We start from the raw sequence: 17,254 nt of genomic DNA, 5'->3' as shown, positions 1-17,254 counted from the left end.
ATCAAAGAGGAAGTAAACACATCAGGGTTTACTTCTTCTTTAAGTATGCAGGCATCTGGGGTAAAGCTGTCCATAGACCATCCTATGCATCTCCTGTTCTCACCACTGTCAGTCTGCAATCATGACTGGAAACACTACCCTGCAGTAGAACGATCTGAAAGCGAGGCTTGAAGTGCTCGTGGTGAGCAGCGTGGAAGTGATAAAGTCGGTTGCTGTGGATGGTCTATGTGCAAAGCTTTACCACGGATGCCTGCATACTTAGATGTGCCTGTTTTAATCATCAACCCATGTGAGTTGCTAAATGTTGTATCTTCATTAAATGTAACCATATTGCTACACTTGGGGTCACCTCTCTCTATTTGAATATTAAGACATCACTTGTCTATCAAGTCAAAATGTATTTAAAAATGTTGCCGTTCTTGCAAAACGCTCTCAAACCAAACCAAGGTTTTTAAGTAAGTTGTCATTTTCTTTTCACAAGTTATCTTTTTCAGAAATTACACTAACATCCTTGTCCATCGTGGTACTTATATGAGAGGATGCTATAGTACAGCTATAGTACTGAATGGAGAAAGTCAAAATTTCATGGTGTTAGACCATATAGAAAGGAATTTATGAGAAAACATTGTGACAATTTCCTTTAGAAAAAACTATTATATTGGAGAACTTGTAAGTGGGATACAACTTTATCCAAAAGAAAAACATTGTGGTGTGTACAAGAAAAATAATGTGGCCTACAACAAACAATGTACTATAGCAGTAACAAATTGATTCGGTAACGTGTGCAGAAGGATATGCTGCAGTCCAGCTCCATTCCTCGGGGTCATATTTTCTAGACCTTGAGGCAGGAGAATTGCTGTGTCAAGTAACATTACAAAAATAGCCATTCTATTTATAGCACGTGATACTCTGAAGAAATCTGAAAACATGTTCTTTAAAGCCTGACAGATGTTATAATCGGATTGTACCAACTACTTAAACTGTATCTAAATACAAAACCCCCAAAAAATGTATTGCAGCTTATCAGGCCAAGCTGTGGTGGCTGTATTCATTTTATTTTTTTCTCAGGCTTTTGTACTTTATTCCACCTGGTAAACTTACTAGAAACACTTCCTGTCTAATGGTGACAATGCTCCATGGAGGAGCAATGTAGTCCTATTATGTCAGGACTGCAGCATACCCCCTTTTCCTCAACTGGAGGGGGGAGGGGGTTCAGTAGTTAGAGATAGCCAACCTCACTATCCTGCCGTCCGAACATAGAATACCTTGCATTCATTAAGAAAATGCAAAGGGTTCTCTGAATTGACCCCATGCCGAGGGAGCAACAGGGCAGCTGCTCAGTATGGGGCCTGAAAGCTAGCAGTGATCACTGAAGTAGCAGTACCTACCACAGTGATTTTCAACATCCCTGGGGATTGGCCAGGTATGGCGCTTGCATGCATACTTTGGTCCATGCTGGAAGTTGGCTTTAAAGCAGAGTTCCACCCAGAAATTTTATTTCTGCTGTTCAGATTCCTTCCCCCCTCTGGTGTCACATTTGGCACCTTTCAGGGGGGATGGGGGGGGGGGGGGGGGGGGGGAGAAGATATCTGTTAAATCAAGGTATTTGCTCCTACTTCCGGGGAAATGTGTGGCGATCTATGCAATGTCCGCCAAAACCCCCCTCCCCCCTCTGTCATCTGGAATACACACAGGTCCCAGAAGACAGCAGGGACCAATCAGAATGCACAGTGTGACTCATGCATGTGCAGTATGGAACCAGGAGTGAAGCCCAAAGTTTTCACTGCCTGGTTCCCTCACCAGGAATCTGCTTCCAGTGCCGACATTGCGGACTCCTTGAGCAGGTAAGTGTCCATATATTAAAAGTGAGAAGCTACAGTATTTGTAGCTGCTGACTTAATTTTGTTCCTGTCAGCAAAACTTGCCTTTAACAAAACAAGAGAGGTGAAATAAGAAGTTTTTTTGCTAAGGTTGACATATGCTTTATATCAAACCTGTTTTGCCCTGCATGGGCAAAGCCCCATTTCCTCGAATCTATTTTATTGCATGTTACATTGTAATAAACTGTGGTCACATGCAAAATTTAATTATTGATTCTGAGTAGCTCCTGTGTTTTGCGATTCGTGCACTTTGACCTGAACTCAAAAAGTCAAGATTTGCCATCTGTTACAGCCTTATAATGCTAAATTTGGATTGTAGGGGCATTTCTCGATTGCGATTGCTACTCTAAAATTTGGAGGAGTGAAAATTGGTGATGTAATTACTTTACAAGTAATTCATTTTTAAGTGTGTAGAGACATCTACACACTTTTCTGCTTTCCTAACAGTTATCAGATAACCTCTCAGACATGAGGCTACCTCTACACAGTGTGGACCAAGGTATGGTAAGTCAGTCATGGAAAAGAGAAACTGCTAGTCCTCTGCTTTTACTCTTTTTGTAGTTTAGGTTCCAAAGTCCCCAAAGAAAGGTGTGTAAACAAAATCACTGAAGACGCACAGCTGTTCTACAAAGTACACCAGATAGCATATAATTCGGATACATTGAACAGGTTGCATTGAACGTAGCTGTGTGGTTGCATATTTATTTTGGCTGGAAAAAAAAGTTGAGTAAATGCCCACAATTTTGGTCTAATGCTGGACAAATAATTTTTGTTGAAAATATGTGAAATAAAAACAGCATTTAGAGTTAAAAGTTTTATTCATTCAACATCTCACATTACAAATATTTAAAAATTATATGCATACTGGTATAAATAGTCATTTGCAAACTATTTAATAACATTAATTTTTCACTAGCACTTCAACAAATGAACTCTTTAAAAAAGGAACTTGTGTTATATAACTTAATTAGAGTAGAACATACAAAAATATGAACTTAAAACGTGAAAATGACTTCAATAAAAAATGAATTACCTTTATTTAAAATGCTATAATAAATACTACAACCTCCCCATACACAGTAAAAACTATGTGTAAATTCAGCCAAGTGGTACAATTAACTGACATATTTAAATAACTTTTCCTTCTGATAAATGAGCAATACACTGGAAAAAGAAGATAACATTAGGGATTAGTAAAAACTAGACACCCACTTGTTAATAAGTTCACTTCCAAAAAAATATAACAAAGGAATCTGATGAAAATTATAAAAACTAATTATGCTTTCAAATTTAAAAATATAAAAAATAAAACAGTTGAATAAAATATTGTCCCAATTCTTACAATGTTATCAATCACAGTAGCTTTAAACCCGGAATACCTGGAAGGGCCAGAGTCTGGAGTCTAAGGCTCTTCCGGAACGCCAGAGGTAAAAAGAAGGTAACAAAATAACGCCAATGACCAAAACCTCTTATTCCATTTTTTTAAAAAATAATCTCAGTTTTACATTAGTAGAAAGATTGATTTCTGATTTCTTTTCTTTACAAACACCAGCAAGAAAGAGGAGTACTAGAACAGTAGAAAACATCTTTTTTTTAAATGCCTGCAATTAAAAACAATGAAGAATTACACTGCAAAGATCTTTCAAAAGTCAGAGATAAGTATTGCACATAACTTGAAGTTCAACTTGCCATAATTTATTATCACATTCAAGTTTTAAATCACCTTTTAAAACAGAAGGCTTAATGCTTCAAAACAATAAAAAATAAAAAAAATAAAAAACTTAAAAAAGGTGGGATTATCAAGTCTTTCCAACAGCATTTCTTATTAAATGCCAGTCGTTCACTGCAAACATTTTTAACCTGCTTTATGCAGAGGTCTGTGTATGGAGAAGTATATACTAGGCCAAAGCATTGGGCAGTGAGGGTTTTCACCACGTTCAAAATAATAAGCAATGCGTTTTGTTTTACAGTGCAGAAAATAGCCATATTAACACTCTGGGATGTGATGCTTGAACTGCCTTACAGCTGAAGTTAGCAGCACTGCACTCACAGCTACAAAGCCTCATTCCGAAGAATGCAAAATTAGAGGAAACCAAAAAACTTGGCATGTGAAAAGACAAGGACTTAGGCTATACATCACATGCTTCTTCCCAGCCAATAGATGAGGTGCCAACTATGGGCCTGAAAGGCAAATCGATTATCTACTAGCATACATTATACTAAAGCCATGACTCCATAAAACCACAACTCTGAGGGCAAAGAGTAAGTCCATGGTACTTTAAGCTCTGTAAAGTAAAGTGTTATCAAGTCATCTGTAAACACGCTTTTCACACAATAACAACAAGTGAATATTAGTAGTAACAATTTGTTTTCTTTATATTAGTCATGCATACTAACATTATACATCTGGAACCAGAAGGTATGGTTTTATTTCTTGGATTTTTTTTTGCCCACTTAAACATTTTTTTTTTCTTAAAATCGCAGACATGGCTGCATCATAAACACCTAACATTAAATTTTGTTAATATGTAAAATGGCTAAACATTCACCAAAAAGTCTGCAACTGTGTATATATATAGATATTTATATATATTTATATATATATAGATATTTAAATTTCTTAAAAAATGAGACGTATGAAGCAGAATACATTTTAATTTGTTATTTAATCTTTTTATTCTCTATGCTACATTTTTGTTTATTTTTTCCAAGGGACTAAACAACGAGATTATATTGTCACCTTCATGCGGTTTCTATTCACTTTTTTTTGCTTTTCCTAATAAAATTTGAAATGAAATATGCACCAAATGTTTGGTTTTGGGCTAGACTATTTGAAACCACGTGCTTTTTTTGTTTATTTTATTTTTTTTTGTTTTTACTTTTTTTTTTTTATCTCTGCAGGTTCTGAAGTAGCATTACCAGTGCACCACATCCATCGCTCAAAATGTATGCAGAGCACTGAAATGTATAAAAAGCAGAATATAAGAAAATAAAAATTTATTAAAATTATTTATATTAAAAAATGAAGTTATATGAAGATCTCTCCGTAATAAAAGTACAAAAAGCTACTCTTTGCAATATGAAAAATTGAGGTATTGCATAAAGAGATATCCCGCCAGTGAAAAGTGGGCCTAAACGCTCACTGCTGGAAACATAAGATATATAAAATTAGTGCATAACAAGTGTACAATATGTGCATGACAAAAATAAGTTAGCTACAAAATTGCTGTACCGAAATTCAGCAGGTCATGTACAAAGGGAAATAAAAGAAAATATTTGTTAAGACTAGCTTCCAAACAGTGGTTTATTTATGGAGGATTAACCTTTTCTCTGCTGGAGGCAGCAGCTCCAGAATTCTGTCAACTAGCATCTTAGGAGCCTAAAGTTTTTGGATTCTGGCAGGTCTGAAAGACACCGCCGGACTCTGCCGAGCAAACACCTGGCAGTGAAAAAGTTAAGTCTTTGCCACTGTTTACTGGTAGGAATGGCACTCTAGCACACCCCAAGCCACCTATAATCTCTTCCAATGTACAAAAAGTTTAAAATAAACTATTGATCTGGAGTTGAGAAAATCTTTTGACTAGATATACAAGAGCACCCAGTATGGGAATTCTATTGGACAGGGATAGATCTTATGAGTAGCTCCCCTACAAAGAATTATTAAAAGCTCCACTCCAGCCAAAACTTTTCTTTTAAAAGAGAAAATAAGGGAAATTTGTAAGGTTTTTTTTATTGCTATGTTCCCATTAAGGAGATTTTCCTCCATTTCAATCGGAGCATGAAATGAGCAGAATTCTCCAAAGGGGACACAGACAGCTATGAAAGCACTGTAGAGTAGAGCGCAAGTAGACTAGTAAAAAGGTTAGAATCCCTGCCATTGTTTTTATTACTACCCGTGTCCCTCTTTAGGATATTTATTTAACTATATGTGTGGTCACTAGCAATGACACAGGAAGTAAGGAGAAATATCCAAAGTGGGGCGCAGACAAAAATACAAAAACAGGGGTTCCAACCCCTCTCCACTCTACCACAAACTGAAAAAAGTTGCTTGAGTTGGGCTTTAGTCAGTAGTACATATTTCCATTTCAACATATGTTCACATAACCCCTCTGTTGTTGGAGTGGTGAACATCAGGACAACAAAGATAGTGATATTGTTTAGCAATGTTAATGCTGAGGGGAAAAGAGGAACAATTTTCCTTTCTTCACAAAAGCAAAATACCTCAACGTCCTACTCCAACTTAGCTGTCCTTCTGGAAGGTGAAACAGGGACTCAAGAGTTAAGCAGCAGCACTGAAGCAAGTCTTTGGTTTTCACAACCTATGGTGATGAAATAGCATGAAGCAGTACAATCCACTATATGAAAACCAGCTAGATCTGCACTTTTTAAAGAGCTGGTTATTTATAAGAGCCAACACTAGCTTCTCTATGCCAACACCTCGAATAAACCCACTTGGACTAAATCGCACTGTAAACTCCCATGACGGTTTTAAGAGTTAAACATATACCACAAGTATGTCCTCCGATATACATAATTTAGTGGAGAGCACAAGTTTCAGTTAGAGTGAACTGGCTCTGTCTATACACACTGCAGGAAGCCACTTTGTTAGTTGGGGCCACTTTTTTAGAAGTTTAATGCCAATAATTTTACAATGAATTCAGAATAGAATATGAGCCAATGAGTGCCTTGAGCGTTACTGAATTTTGTGATTGCTAGACAACAGGCACATTGTGTGCTGTTAAATTTTGGTTATGCCCACAATCTAGCTTACTACAGTGTGTTTAGGCAAAAAACAGACTTAAACTGAGCAAATTTTGGCCAGTTCCTAATGAACTGGCATAAATTGGGAGCCATGGGTGGCTGTCGGCACCCCCTTGTACGGCATAATTTGATCTGAAAATCAAAGAAGCCACGTGGATAATTGTTGGCCAATCAGATGCAGCCATTGTTTGAGTATTGTGACAGCTGTGGGTGCTGGCCGTCAGCATGCAATAGACGTCAGGGGACATTTTTCCCATCCACACTAAACCGCATGGATAGAGCATCGATAAGAGTTCTCTTGTTCAGTCTGTGAGCTGAATGAGGGAAATCCAACAGTGTATGGCTGGTTTTAGTCTAATAGGCTATGAGTCATTTAGAAAGTTGGAATCTAATTTTCGTTTCATAAATCTTACTTGCTGATCCTAGGTGTTATACTAGCAATATACTTACATCTATTCCTTAGTTTGTCCATTGCTTAAGGCTTTAGAGGCTAGAAACCACAATTTTGTGGTGGGTAGCAGCAAATTAATGTGCATTACATTTACAGTTTTGCACAATCAATGGAAATAAGGGAAAGTGTATTTATACTGTTTAGAGGGTCAGCTCACCCAAAATGTACAGACTTAGGGTTTCTGGAAGTCACCACTGGTGGCATCTTTGCCTATGTGCAGTAATCATTTCAAGCAGCTCTTACAAGCCATATTGCAGGGATAGGCAATTAGTGGACCTCCAGCTGTTGCAAAACTACAAGTCGCATCCATGCTTCTGGGTGTCATGCCTGTGGTTGTCTGAGTCTTGCTTTGCCTCATGAGACTTGTAGTTCTGCAGCAGCTGGAGGTCTGCTAATTGCATATCCTTGCCGTATTGGATTTTCCATCTTCATTATAGTATAGAAATGTGGCTAATATTTTACTGCAGCTAAACGTGAGACTTTATGATAAAAAGTGGGTGCAGATCACACTTCATGAATCAGTGTGATAGGACTCATCCCAAGTACAAAATCTGGGTGGACTTGTACTATTAAATTGGTTTAATCATTTTTAGAACGCAAAGTAAAATTTATAAAAAAAATAAAAAATAAAAATCAATTTTCTATCCAACTATATTATCTTATAACCCAGACCTTACTTTAAGGTTGTTGTTCTCTAGATACTGGCAAAAGGGTCACCTGCTCGTGCTCTCTGGCCATTTAAAGGTTAAGGCATCAAAAAATTATCCAGCGGTATAAGCAGCTTAAAGTCTTCAGTGCCAAAAAAGCTTGAAAACTAGGTACTAGAAGTTTCATTGCCAAATTCTGTTCTAGATAGTTTTAGCATGCAAAGAACCCAAACTTCTATAGTTTGCTGCTCACCTAAGGAAAGCAAAGCTGCAAGGGGATTATTAAAGCAAAATTTAAGAAATATTGCATTGAGATTCAACTACTGTGTGCAAAGCAATCAGGAATATTTTGACAGGTTGCGGTACAGAACTAGTTCCCAAATTTCCTTCTTGCTCATACAGATGACACTCCTCTAGATACAATTTTGCTACACTGCCTAAGACATACAGACAACACAGGTGTGTAAAGTGACTTTATGCCGAAGGAAGCCCTTCCCCAGTCCTTTATCTGCCAAAGGGGTATAATACATCTGCAAGCTTTAACCAGGTAACTATTATGTGCTGCCTCTGCTCTAAAAAGGTACCTATGAAAAAAAGGCTTCTGATCATTTCCATTGTAACAATTAGACCCTCGTTTGATAAGCTGTAATACCCGGCATACTTAATTTAATGTTTAGCGGGGGCCCAGCTAAGATTTTCCAACCTTCACAAATCAAGGTTGCCGTGCTTATCTGAGAAGTGTTACAAACATCTTTACTGCATACAGATTGTTGCATGAAATCATTCATACTGTGCAAACAATTGACTTGATGTGTGGGTACCTTAAAGGGTCAGTTTATCCAAAAATAATATTCAAGCAATGGGTGGATAACTTGTGTGTTGAATCAACCAGTGGCAAGATCTGTCCTCCAATACCAAACAGAGTGAGAAATCAGCACGACAGAAACACGGCAGTAGCACTCATAAGATATTAAAATCCAATGGGTGACTCAAGCCACCTGAATTTACCCAAAACTACTCTAGGGACAGACCCTTAAGGACAGCAAACGGAGTACTGATACAGTAATGGGCTCCTTTTACAGTCCGGAATTGTAAACCAACTCAATAAAACATCTAATGCCATCTTTGAGGTATCTTCCACATGTTTAGTAACACAATGGAGAACAGAAGCTGGCACCCGATGTAAGGTTAAGTAAGTTCCGATTATAGATATAAATTAGTCATCAAAAATAAAAATCTATACATTTGTTCTTTCGGAGACATTTCTGCCTTCTGTAACTGAACGTATTTACTTATTGGAGCTTTGGTAGGCTATTTCTTTTTGGAAGGGGGGGGGGGGGGGGGGTGGCGGTATGGGTTATAACTGACATTGTTGTATTAATTTTTTTATTTTTTTATTTCAGTGAAAAAATAAATAAGTGCACTCCCCTCAGTAGTAACTTCACTCAACATGTACATTCTTTATGAGCTTAAATGCAAACAGTTTACTGTTAAAATATGTCAGATCCCCAAGGAGATTGAGCCAGTTCACTTAATGTCCAACAAGAACATAATATATAGCAAAAAATAATAATCTTGTATATTTACGGTATCTGCCATTGCTTAAAGTGCATCACCATCTTTCTCTGGAGTTTTAACATATCTTATAATTTAAAGGAAGAGCAGTGAGTTAGTAAAGTTTGTAAATTTTAGTTATAACCTCACTCGTTTTGTAATACAAGTTGGGGGACACCCTATTGTGCCTAATGGGAATTGCCTTTTTTTCCCAGCAGCCACACTGTCATTCTCCAGAAGTGTACAGTTTTAGTCACAACTGACAATAGAAGTTTAGCACAGAAACAACAAGCATTTCACCGTCAACTGTATGTAACTGTAGGCTTCTACAGAAATAAAACATGGCTTCAAGAACAACATTTCCTTCACGTATAACTGATTCATCAACAGCCTGTACTGGCATATTGAAACAAACGTCACCATTTTATGTTTGTGCCTTACAATAGGATATTTATGAAAAATGTCTAGGATGATGAAGTCACTTTAACCTTGTAAAATCACAGATAATTTGAACTTACAATGCTGTTTATATTTATGTTTACGCACGCTGTTCGTGGGTCTTTTGACAACAGGCAACAGCTAAAATTTCCAATAAAAGTTAAAAAGAATAATAAAAAAAAAAAAAAGAAAAAAGAAAAAAAAACCCTGAATAAATAGAACATAAAAAAAATCTCCCCCCCAAGTAAAAAATAAGCTGTCTCAAACAGACCAAATAGTGTTATTGTAGTTGTATGGTTACATTAATAGTATTTTTCCATTACATTTTAATAATAATTTAATTAAAATAAAAAAAATACTATGGTTTTCTTTTTTCCTTGCTTAATATATTTAACCATTTTAAGCTCTTTTCTTTGACAAAATAAAAAAATACATTAATAATAATATTAATTAAAATTGTTGCAGTCTCCCTGCTCCCTTGGTTTTCAATGAGGACAGCATGAAACTGGCATGCATCAGAGTGATATTGTTAGGAACAACAAAGGCGTTTCAATACAGTTCTCAATGACACAAGACTCTACAAAATACCTATGGTGTAGGTCATTCTTTCGTTATACTATTGTTAAAATACAGACTACAACAAGAGGACATGCTTTCCTAATGATGGAAGGAGGGAGGGAGATTAAGAGAACAGAAGAGTGCACTTATTTGGATCCTTGGGAAGGAAGTTAAGTATATGGGTCACTCAATTCCAACGGAATGAAATATGCCTTGGGCGATCTCCTCCCTCCTTCACCAGCGGCTTGTGGAACTCCCGCCCTGCACGGGAGTGGATAGCAGCCCAGCAATATTCACAGTAATACTGCAGACAGGTAACATTAGCACAGAAGAATGGAGCAAACTTGCCACTGCAACGAGCTCCTTGACACTCATCACACAACTGGTCATCCAAGACATATGGCTTCACTTCCACCTGTCAGCATAGAAGAGATCAGAAAAAAAGAAAAATAAGAATGGGGAAAAAAAACAAACAGAAATCAACGTTAATATAGGACAGTTTGTCATTAAAAAAGGAACAAATTCCATCTTGAGTTGGTCCTGGAAAGATGAATCAGTGGCTGACATCTTCCACCCCTCAATGTCCTGCAGCATAGAGGTATCTGAATCCAAGAACATTAAAGCGGTAGTAAACTCGCAATTTTTTTTTTTTTTTTTTTTAACACCTGCAAAGCAAAAGGCATAATGAGCTAGTATGCACCGCATACTAGCTCATTATGAAATACTTACCTTAGAACGAGGCCCCGACATCTGGCACGATCCACGCCGAGGGAGCTGACATGCTCCCTCGGCGTTTCTTCCGGGTATCGCGGCTCCGGCGCTGTGAGTGGCCGGAGCCGCGATATCGTCACTCCCGCGCATGCGTGCGGGAGATTTCTTTCCGGCCGCCGGCCACTGCCGGATTTTCAGGCCGAGAATCCCCTCGTGCGCATGCGCCGCTGCAGTCAGCGGCGCATACCGAGGGGAATATCTCCTAAACCGTACAGGTTTAGGAGATATTTTTTTTACCTACAGGTAAGCCTTATTATAGGCTTTCCTGTAGGTAAAAGTTACAAAAAAAAAAAAAAGAGTATACAACCACTTTAATGTCCATCTCTATTGAGGAGTACAAGGGAATCTCAAATGGTTTTTCATTTTACATCCATGGCATGGAAAAGCAGTATCAAGAGCAGTAAGGAGAATCTCTAACATATATATATATTTCAGGGGGTGCTTCAAACCATCAACTACAATTCATAATTGACTTATTGGTCTTGGACAGACTGAGCATTTAAAAGAGAAATTGTTACAATTTGGCTTATGCACAAATGCAAGTATTTAACGTAAAACGGTCACATACATTAAAAAAACCCTGCAAAAGAAAAATAGTAAGAATACATACCTGTCACACTGTCCCTGCCTCAGAGCTTTACTTGCAGAGCTACACTCACAGGCAGAATATCCAGCATTCAATATTCCCGAGTGTGATGGATACCTGTGTCCTTTGACATGTACTATGATTTCTCCCACGGGTCTCTACATTTCTACTGTGTTCCTGTATCATAGTGGTGGCTTAGTAGCCAGCTAGTGTTACCTCAGGGATCTGGGTGCTAAAGCTGGAGCTTTAGGCTTCAGAGATCACCTGAAATTTGAAAGTTGATGTCCAGCCAACTGATTTCCTGTTGCGCACAGACAACAGAAGGGCAGTCTGCAAGGTAGAGCTATTGAGAAGGCAATAAAAAAAAATCACATGATCTTTGAACCTATGAATGCCTCAGCAATGGCAACTTCTATATTTCTGTCATTTTTAAAGTAATTTGTACTGTATTTGGAGCAGTTAGGCAATCCAATCTTGGGTGGAAATCAGCAACGCAGGACTTCAGCTGACCATGGATAGAAGACTGCTGTAGCCAATTCAATTTCATATGGTCTTTTGAAAGGGAATGCTTCAAAAATGCTTACCTCCATGTCCATCATTAGGCCAAATTGTGCAAATAGATGCAGAATCCCAACCCTCTAAGCACAACTGCAACTCAGGTAACGCTGAACCTATAAGAACAGATATATGGGTACTCCTACTGCTGACATTGCGCAAATTATGCTGCATGTTCAGTATAATGGCCAAATAGGTGAAGTGCTGCAACAAAAGAAAAACCTGGAAGTCTTCCCTACATATAGGACAAAATTCCATGAGGAACATTTTAGTTCCTGACAGGTATAGGCAAAAAGATAGTTGGATTTTGAGGGGTACAAAATACAGCATATGGAAGATGCAGCCACTGAACAATCATGTTTATGTCCTGCATAGTCAACTACTGCACAGTCTCTCTCTCGTCCTACCAAAGGGCTTTTAATCGGTTCAGAACTGTTTCTTTCATCATACAAATCAGTAACTACCTCACATAAGTGTCTGTACATACAGGTTTTAGGTTGATCTTTGGAAATACTAAATTACAGATATCTGCATGTACTGATTAACACTCTCACCACTCTTTATTTACTCCCTAAACAGCCTCTTATGCCGCGCACACACGACCAGACTTATGTCCGACAGACTTTCGAAGGAGTTCTGCCGGAGTTCTGACAGAGTTCTGATGGACTTTCCGAATGAGCGGACTTGGCCACACACAATCACACCAAAGTCCGACGGATTCGAACGTGATGACGTACGACTGGACTCGAATAAGAAAGTTCATAGCCAGTAGCCAATAGCTGCCCTAGCGTCGGCTTTAGTCCGTCGGAATAGCATACACACGAGCGAATTTTTCGGTAGGAACTGGGTCCGGCAGAGTTCTGGCGGAAAAATTTGAAGCATGTTCCATTTCTAAAGTCTGTCAGACTTTTGCGAATCAAAAGTCCGTTGCAGCCCACACACGATCGAATAGTCTGCCGGAATCATTCCGTCAGACTTTGGATGTTGAAAAGTCCGCTCGTGTGTACGGGGCTATAGTCTTCTGATCTTCACAACCAATACTTGAAAGGGAACCCTTAGACATTTGCCCTTCCTAAATTTTACTCCTTCCCCCATTTCTGCCTGCACAGATAGGAGAGGATATGAAGGACATGAAGTTGATGGCCTCTAATACCCATGCTTTGCCCAATCACAGCCTCTGTACAGATCATGTAGATATCAAAGTAAGTCTAATCCCTTCCAAAGTTTCCTTATGACATCCAGCCTTGCCCTTCACTGAATTAAAACGCATATGCTTAATGGCATTTAACCTTTTACATACATGCAATTAAGTCTTAAAGCTGAATTCTGACTTTTGTTTTTTAAATACTCTTACAATAAGTGAATACTCGTTAAGTCTAGATGCAGACAATTAACCACTTGACCACTGGGCACTTAAACACCCTTAATAACCAGAACAATTTTCAGCTTTCGGTGCTCTCACATTTTGAATGACAATTACTCAGTCATGCAACACTGGACCTATATGAAATTTTTGTCCTTTTTTTCACACAAATGGAGCTTTCTTTTGGTGGTATTTAATCACCGCTGGGTTTTTTATTTTTTGTGCTATAAAAGAAAAAATACAGAAAATTCTGTAAAAAAATGAATTTTTCTTCATTTCTGTTATAAAATTTAGCAGATTAGTAATTTTTTCTTCATAAATTTTGGCCAAAATTTATACCACTACATATCTTTGGTAAAAATAAGTACAAATTGGTAGATATTATTTGGCCTTTGTGAAAGTTAGAGTCCACAAGCTATGGCGCCAATATCTGAAAATTGATCACACCTGAAGTACCGACGGCCTATTTCAATTCCTGAGACCCTAACATGCCAGAAAAGTACAAATACCCCCCAAATGACCCCTTTTTGGAAAGAAGACATTCCAAGGTATTTAGTAAGAGGCATGATGAGTTTTTTGAAGTTGTAATTTTTTCCCACAATTCTTTGCAAAATCAAGATTTTTTTTACTTTTTTATTTATTTTTTTTCACAAAATTGTCATATTATCAGTTTATTTCTCACACAGCATATGCATACCACAAATTACACCCCAAAACACATTCTGCTATTACTCCCGTGTACGGCGATACCACATGTGTGAGACTTTTACACAGTGTGGCCACATACAGAGGCCCAACATGCATGGAGCGCCATCAGGCGTTCTGGAGCACCCAGGACAATTCTGACATTTCTCTCCTACATGTAAAAATCATCATTTATTTGCTAGAAAATTACATCGAATCCCAAAACATTATATATGTTTTTTTAGCAAACACCCTGGAGAATACAATGGTGGTCGTTGCAACTTTTTATCTCGCACGGTATTTGCGCAGCAATTTTTCGAATGCTTTTTTTTTGGAAAAAAAAACTGTTTTGTGCTTAAAAAAAAAAAAAAACACAGTAAAGTTAGCCCAATTTTTGCATAATGTGAAAGATGAAGTTACACCGAGTAAATCGATACCTAACATGTCACTCTTCAAAATTGCACAGGCTCGTGGAATGGCGCCAAACGTCGCTACTTAAAAATCTCCATAGGCGACGATTTAATTTTTTTTTTACTGGTTATATGTTTTGAGTTACAGAGGAGGTCTAGGGCTAGGGCTAGAATTATTGCTCTCGCTCCAACGTACGCAGCGATACCTCACATGTGTGGTTTGAACACAGTTTTCATATGTGGGCGGGACTTACATATGCGTTCGCTTCTGCATGCGAGCACATGGGGACAGGGGCGCTTTTAAAAAAAAAAAAAATGTTATTGTTCATTTTACTTTATTTTAGTTTGACATTTTTTTCCCCAAAAATAAATTTTTTGATCACTTTTATTCCTACTACAAGGAATGTAAACATCCCTTGTAATAGGAATATGGCATGACAGGTCCTCTTTACAGTGAGATGTGGGGTCAATAAGACCCCGCATCTCACCTCTAAGCTGGGAAGCCTGAAAAAAAAAAAAAAAAAAAGATTCTGGATTTGATAGTATTGGCGAGTCGGTAGAAGCACCGGAGGGCGGCGGGAGGGGGGAGGGGGTGTCTATGGCTGGGTATTGCAGGGTATCACCGACTATGGCTGGGTATGGCTGGGTATATCAGAGTATGGCTGGGTATCTCAGAGTATGGCGTTGCAGAGTATTGCGTTGCAGAGCATTGCAGGATATTGGCTGGTGTTGCAGAGCATTGCAGAGTGTTGCACGGTATTGGCTGGTGTTGCAGAGCATTGCAGAGTGTTGCACGGTATTGGCTGGTGTTGCAGAGCATTGCAGAGTGTTGCACGGTATTGGCTGGTGTTGCAGAGCATTGCAGTGTGTTGCAGGGTATTGGCGGGTGTTGCAGAGCGTTGCAGGGTATTGCAGGGTAATGCAGGGTATGGCAGGGTATGGCAGGGTATGGCAGGGTATGGCAGGGTATGGCAGGGTATGGCAGAGTAATGGCAGGGTATTGCAGAGTAATGGCAGGGTATTGCAGAGTAATGGCAGAGTAATGGCAGGGTATTGCAGAGTAATGGCAGGGTATTGCAGAGTAATGGCAGGGTATTGCAGAGTAATGGCAGGGTATTGCAGAGTAATGGCAGGGTATTGCAGAGTAATGGCAGGGTATTGCAGAGTAATGCAGAGTAATGGCAGGGTAATGGCAGGGTAATGGCAGGGTAATGGCAGGGTAATGGCAGGGTAATGGCAGGGTAATGGCAGGGTAATGGCAGGGTAATGGCAGGGTAATGGCAGGGTAATGGCAGGGTATTGCAGAGTATTTGCAGGGAATTGAGGGGTTAATTTTCGGTGAGCAGCGATGCGGGCACTGCAGATACAGCCCACATCGCTGCTGACACCGATCTCTTCCCCCTCCGCTGTTCTGATCGGTACAGAGAGGGGGAGGGAGGAACCGGCGTCATAACATGACGCCGGTTTGTTTACAAGTGATCACTCCGTCATTTGACGGAGCGATTACGTGGTAAACGGCCGCGACGAGCGGCCGTTTACCGTGATGCGCCGGGTCCTGTGGACCCGTCGGTCACGGATGCTCTCGAGTGCGCGCCCCAGGGGGCGCGCGAGAGCGGAATTCTGGGAGGACGTCATATGACGGCCTCCCACAGTTAAGAAACCGCCCTGAAGCCGTCATTCGGCTATAGGGCGGTTATTAAGTGGTTAAGTTATAATACTTAACCCCCCCCCCCCAAATCTTTCACACTCTGATGTCTTCAAGCACATGATCAGTGAAGTTGCTGGGGGCCTGCCCACAACCTGGGGCTATGGAGAGAAGGGAGTGCTGGCTACTGGGGATTGAGGAATAAGGTAATACAGCCTAGTCCTCTACCTTCAGACGTAATGAGCAGTTAATCCTTACAATGCAAGGTCATCCGCTGCAAAGGTATTTTTTTATTTATTGTTAAATAAAAGTCCCGGGGGTCAGTTTTAAATATTTTAGTTGAAGAACTAAAAAAAACGAATTAGAATAAGGATATCCCCAGGCTTCAGCACCTGACTTCATGAAGTAGCCCAGGGATCATCAAAATTTTTTAGATTTGCAACAGAACTGAGAAAAAAAAAAAAAAAAAGAGTATATTGGGAGCCCACAAGCTGAGGCTCAAGGCAGCAATATAATAACTGCAGACACGAGGAAATAAAGAAAACAGCTGATGCACAGTGGTGCATCGAGGCCACAAGAGATCAGTTGTTTCTAGTACAGCCTCCGCCTTTTCTCCTCTGAAAGAAAAACAAAACCTAAGCAATACAGCCCTAAAACCTATGAAGGAATCCCAACATTCTCTACATTTAGATCTGTACAAGTAATATAAACTGTAGCTCACCCGCTTATCGATCTCTCCGTGCTGCAACTGAACAAAGCGGGCACTGATAGCAGCTATATAACTCTGTTGATTGGAAAAGGCAACACGCCCTGCTCCTTTTGGGTATTTCAGCTCAGGGTCTGTGTCTATGCCAGCATAGCATACTCCTCCATATAGGCGATCCATTATCATTGCCAACTCCACTGTAACAAAAAGCAACAAACATAAGATAATTTATAGAGGACGTAAAC

The 17,254-nt window shown here is 39.3% G+C and overlaps 1 protein-coding gene across 3 annotated transcripts in view; it reads right to left on the bottom strand.

Moving 5' to 3' along the window:
* Window positions 1-2,679: 2,679 nt before the first annotated feature.
* The window catches only part of CPEB4 (cytoplasmic polyadenylation element binding protein 4), a 124,058-nt gene continuing 109,483 nt past the window's right edge, over window positions 2,680-17,254 (bottom strand). For all 3 annotated transcript variants that reach the window (XM_077472851.1, XM_077472850.1, XM_077472852.1), the window contains 2 exons: window positions 17,025-17,206; window positions 2,680-10,704 (listed from right to left, as the gene is read on the bottom strand). In XM_077472851.1, the coding sequence (XP_077328977.1) occupies window positions 10,477-10,704; window positions 17,025-17,206 (410 nt within the window). In that variant the 3' untranslated portion in view covers window positions 2,680-10,476. The remainder of the gene's footprint in view (window positions 10,705-17,024; window positions 17,207-17,254) is intronic.

This window comes from Lithobates pipiens, unplaced genomic scaffold (genome assembly GCF_037356315.1).
Source record: "Lithobates pipiens isolate NorthernLeopardFrog02 unplaced genomic scaffold, aLitPip1_a1.2 Scaffold_8, whole genome shotgun sequence".
Lineage (NCBI taxonomy): Eukaryota > Metazoa > Chordata > Amphibia > Anura > Ranidae > Lithobates > Lithobates pipiens.
Note: the sequence above shows the minus strand (reverse complement) of the source record. Positions and strands in the feature narration are given on the sequence as shown.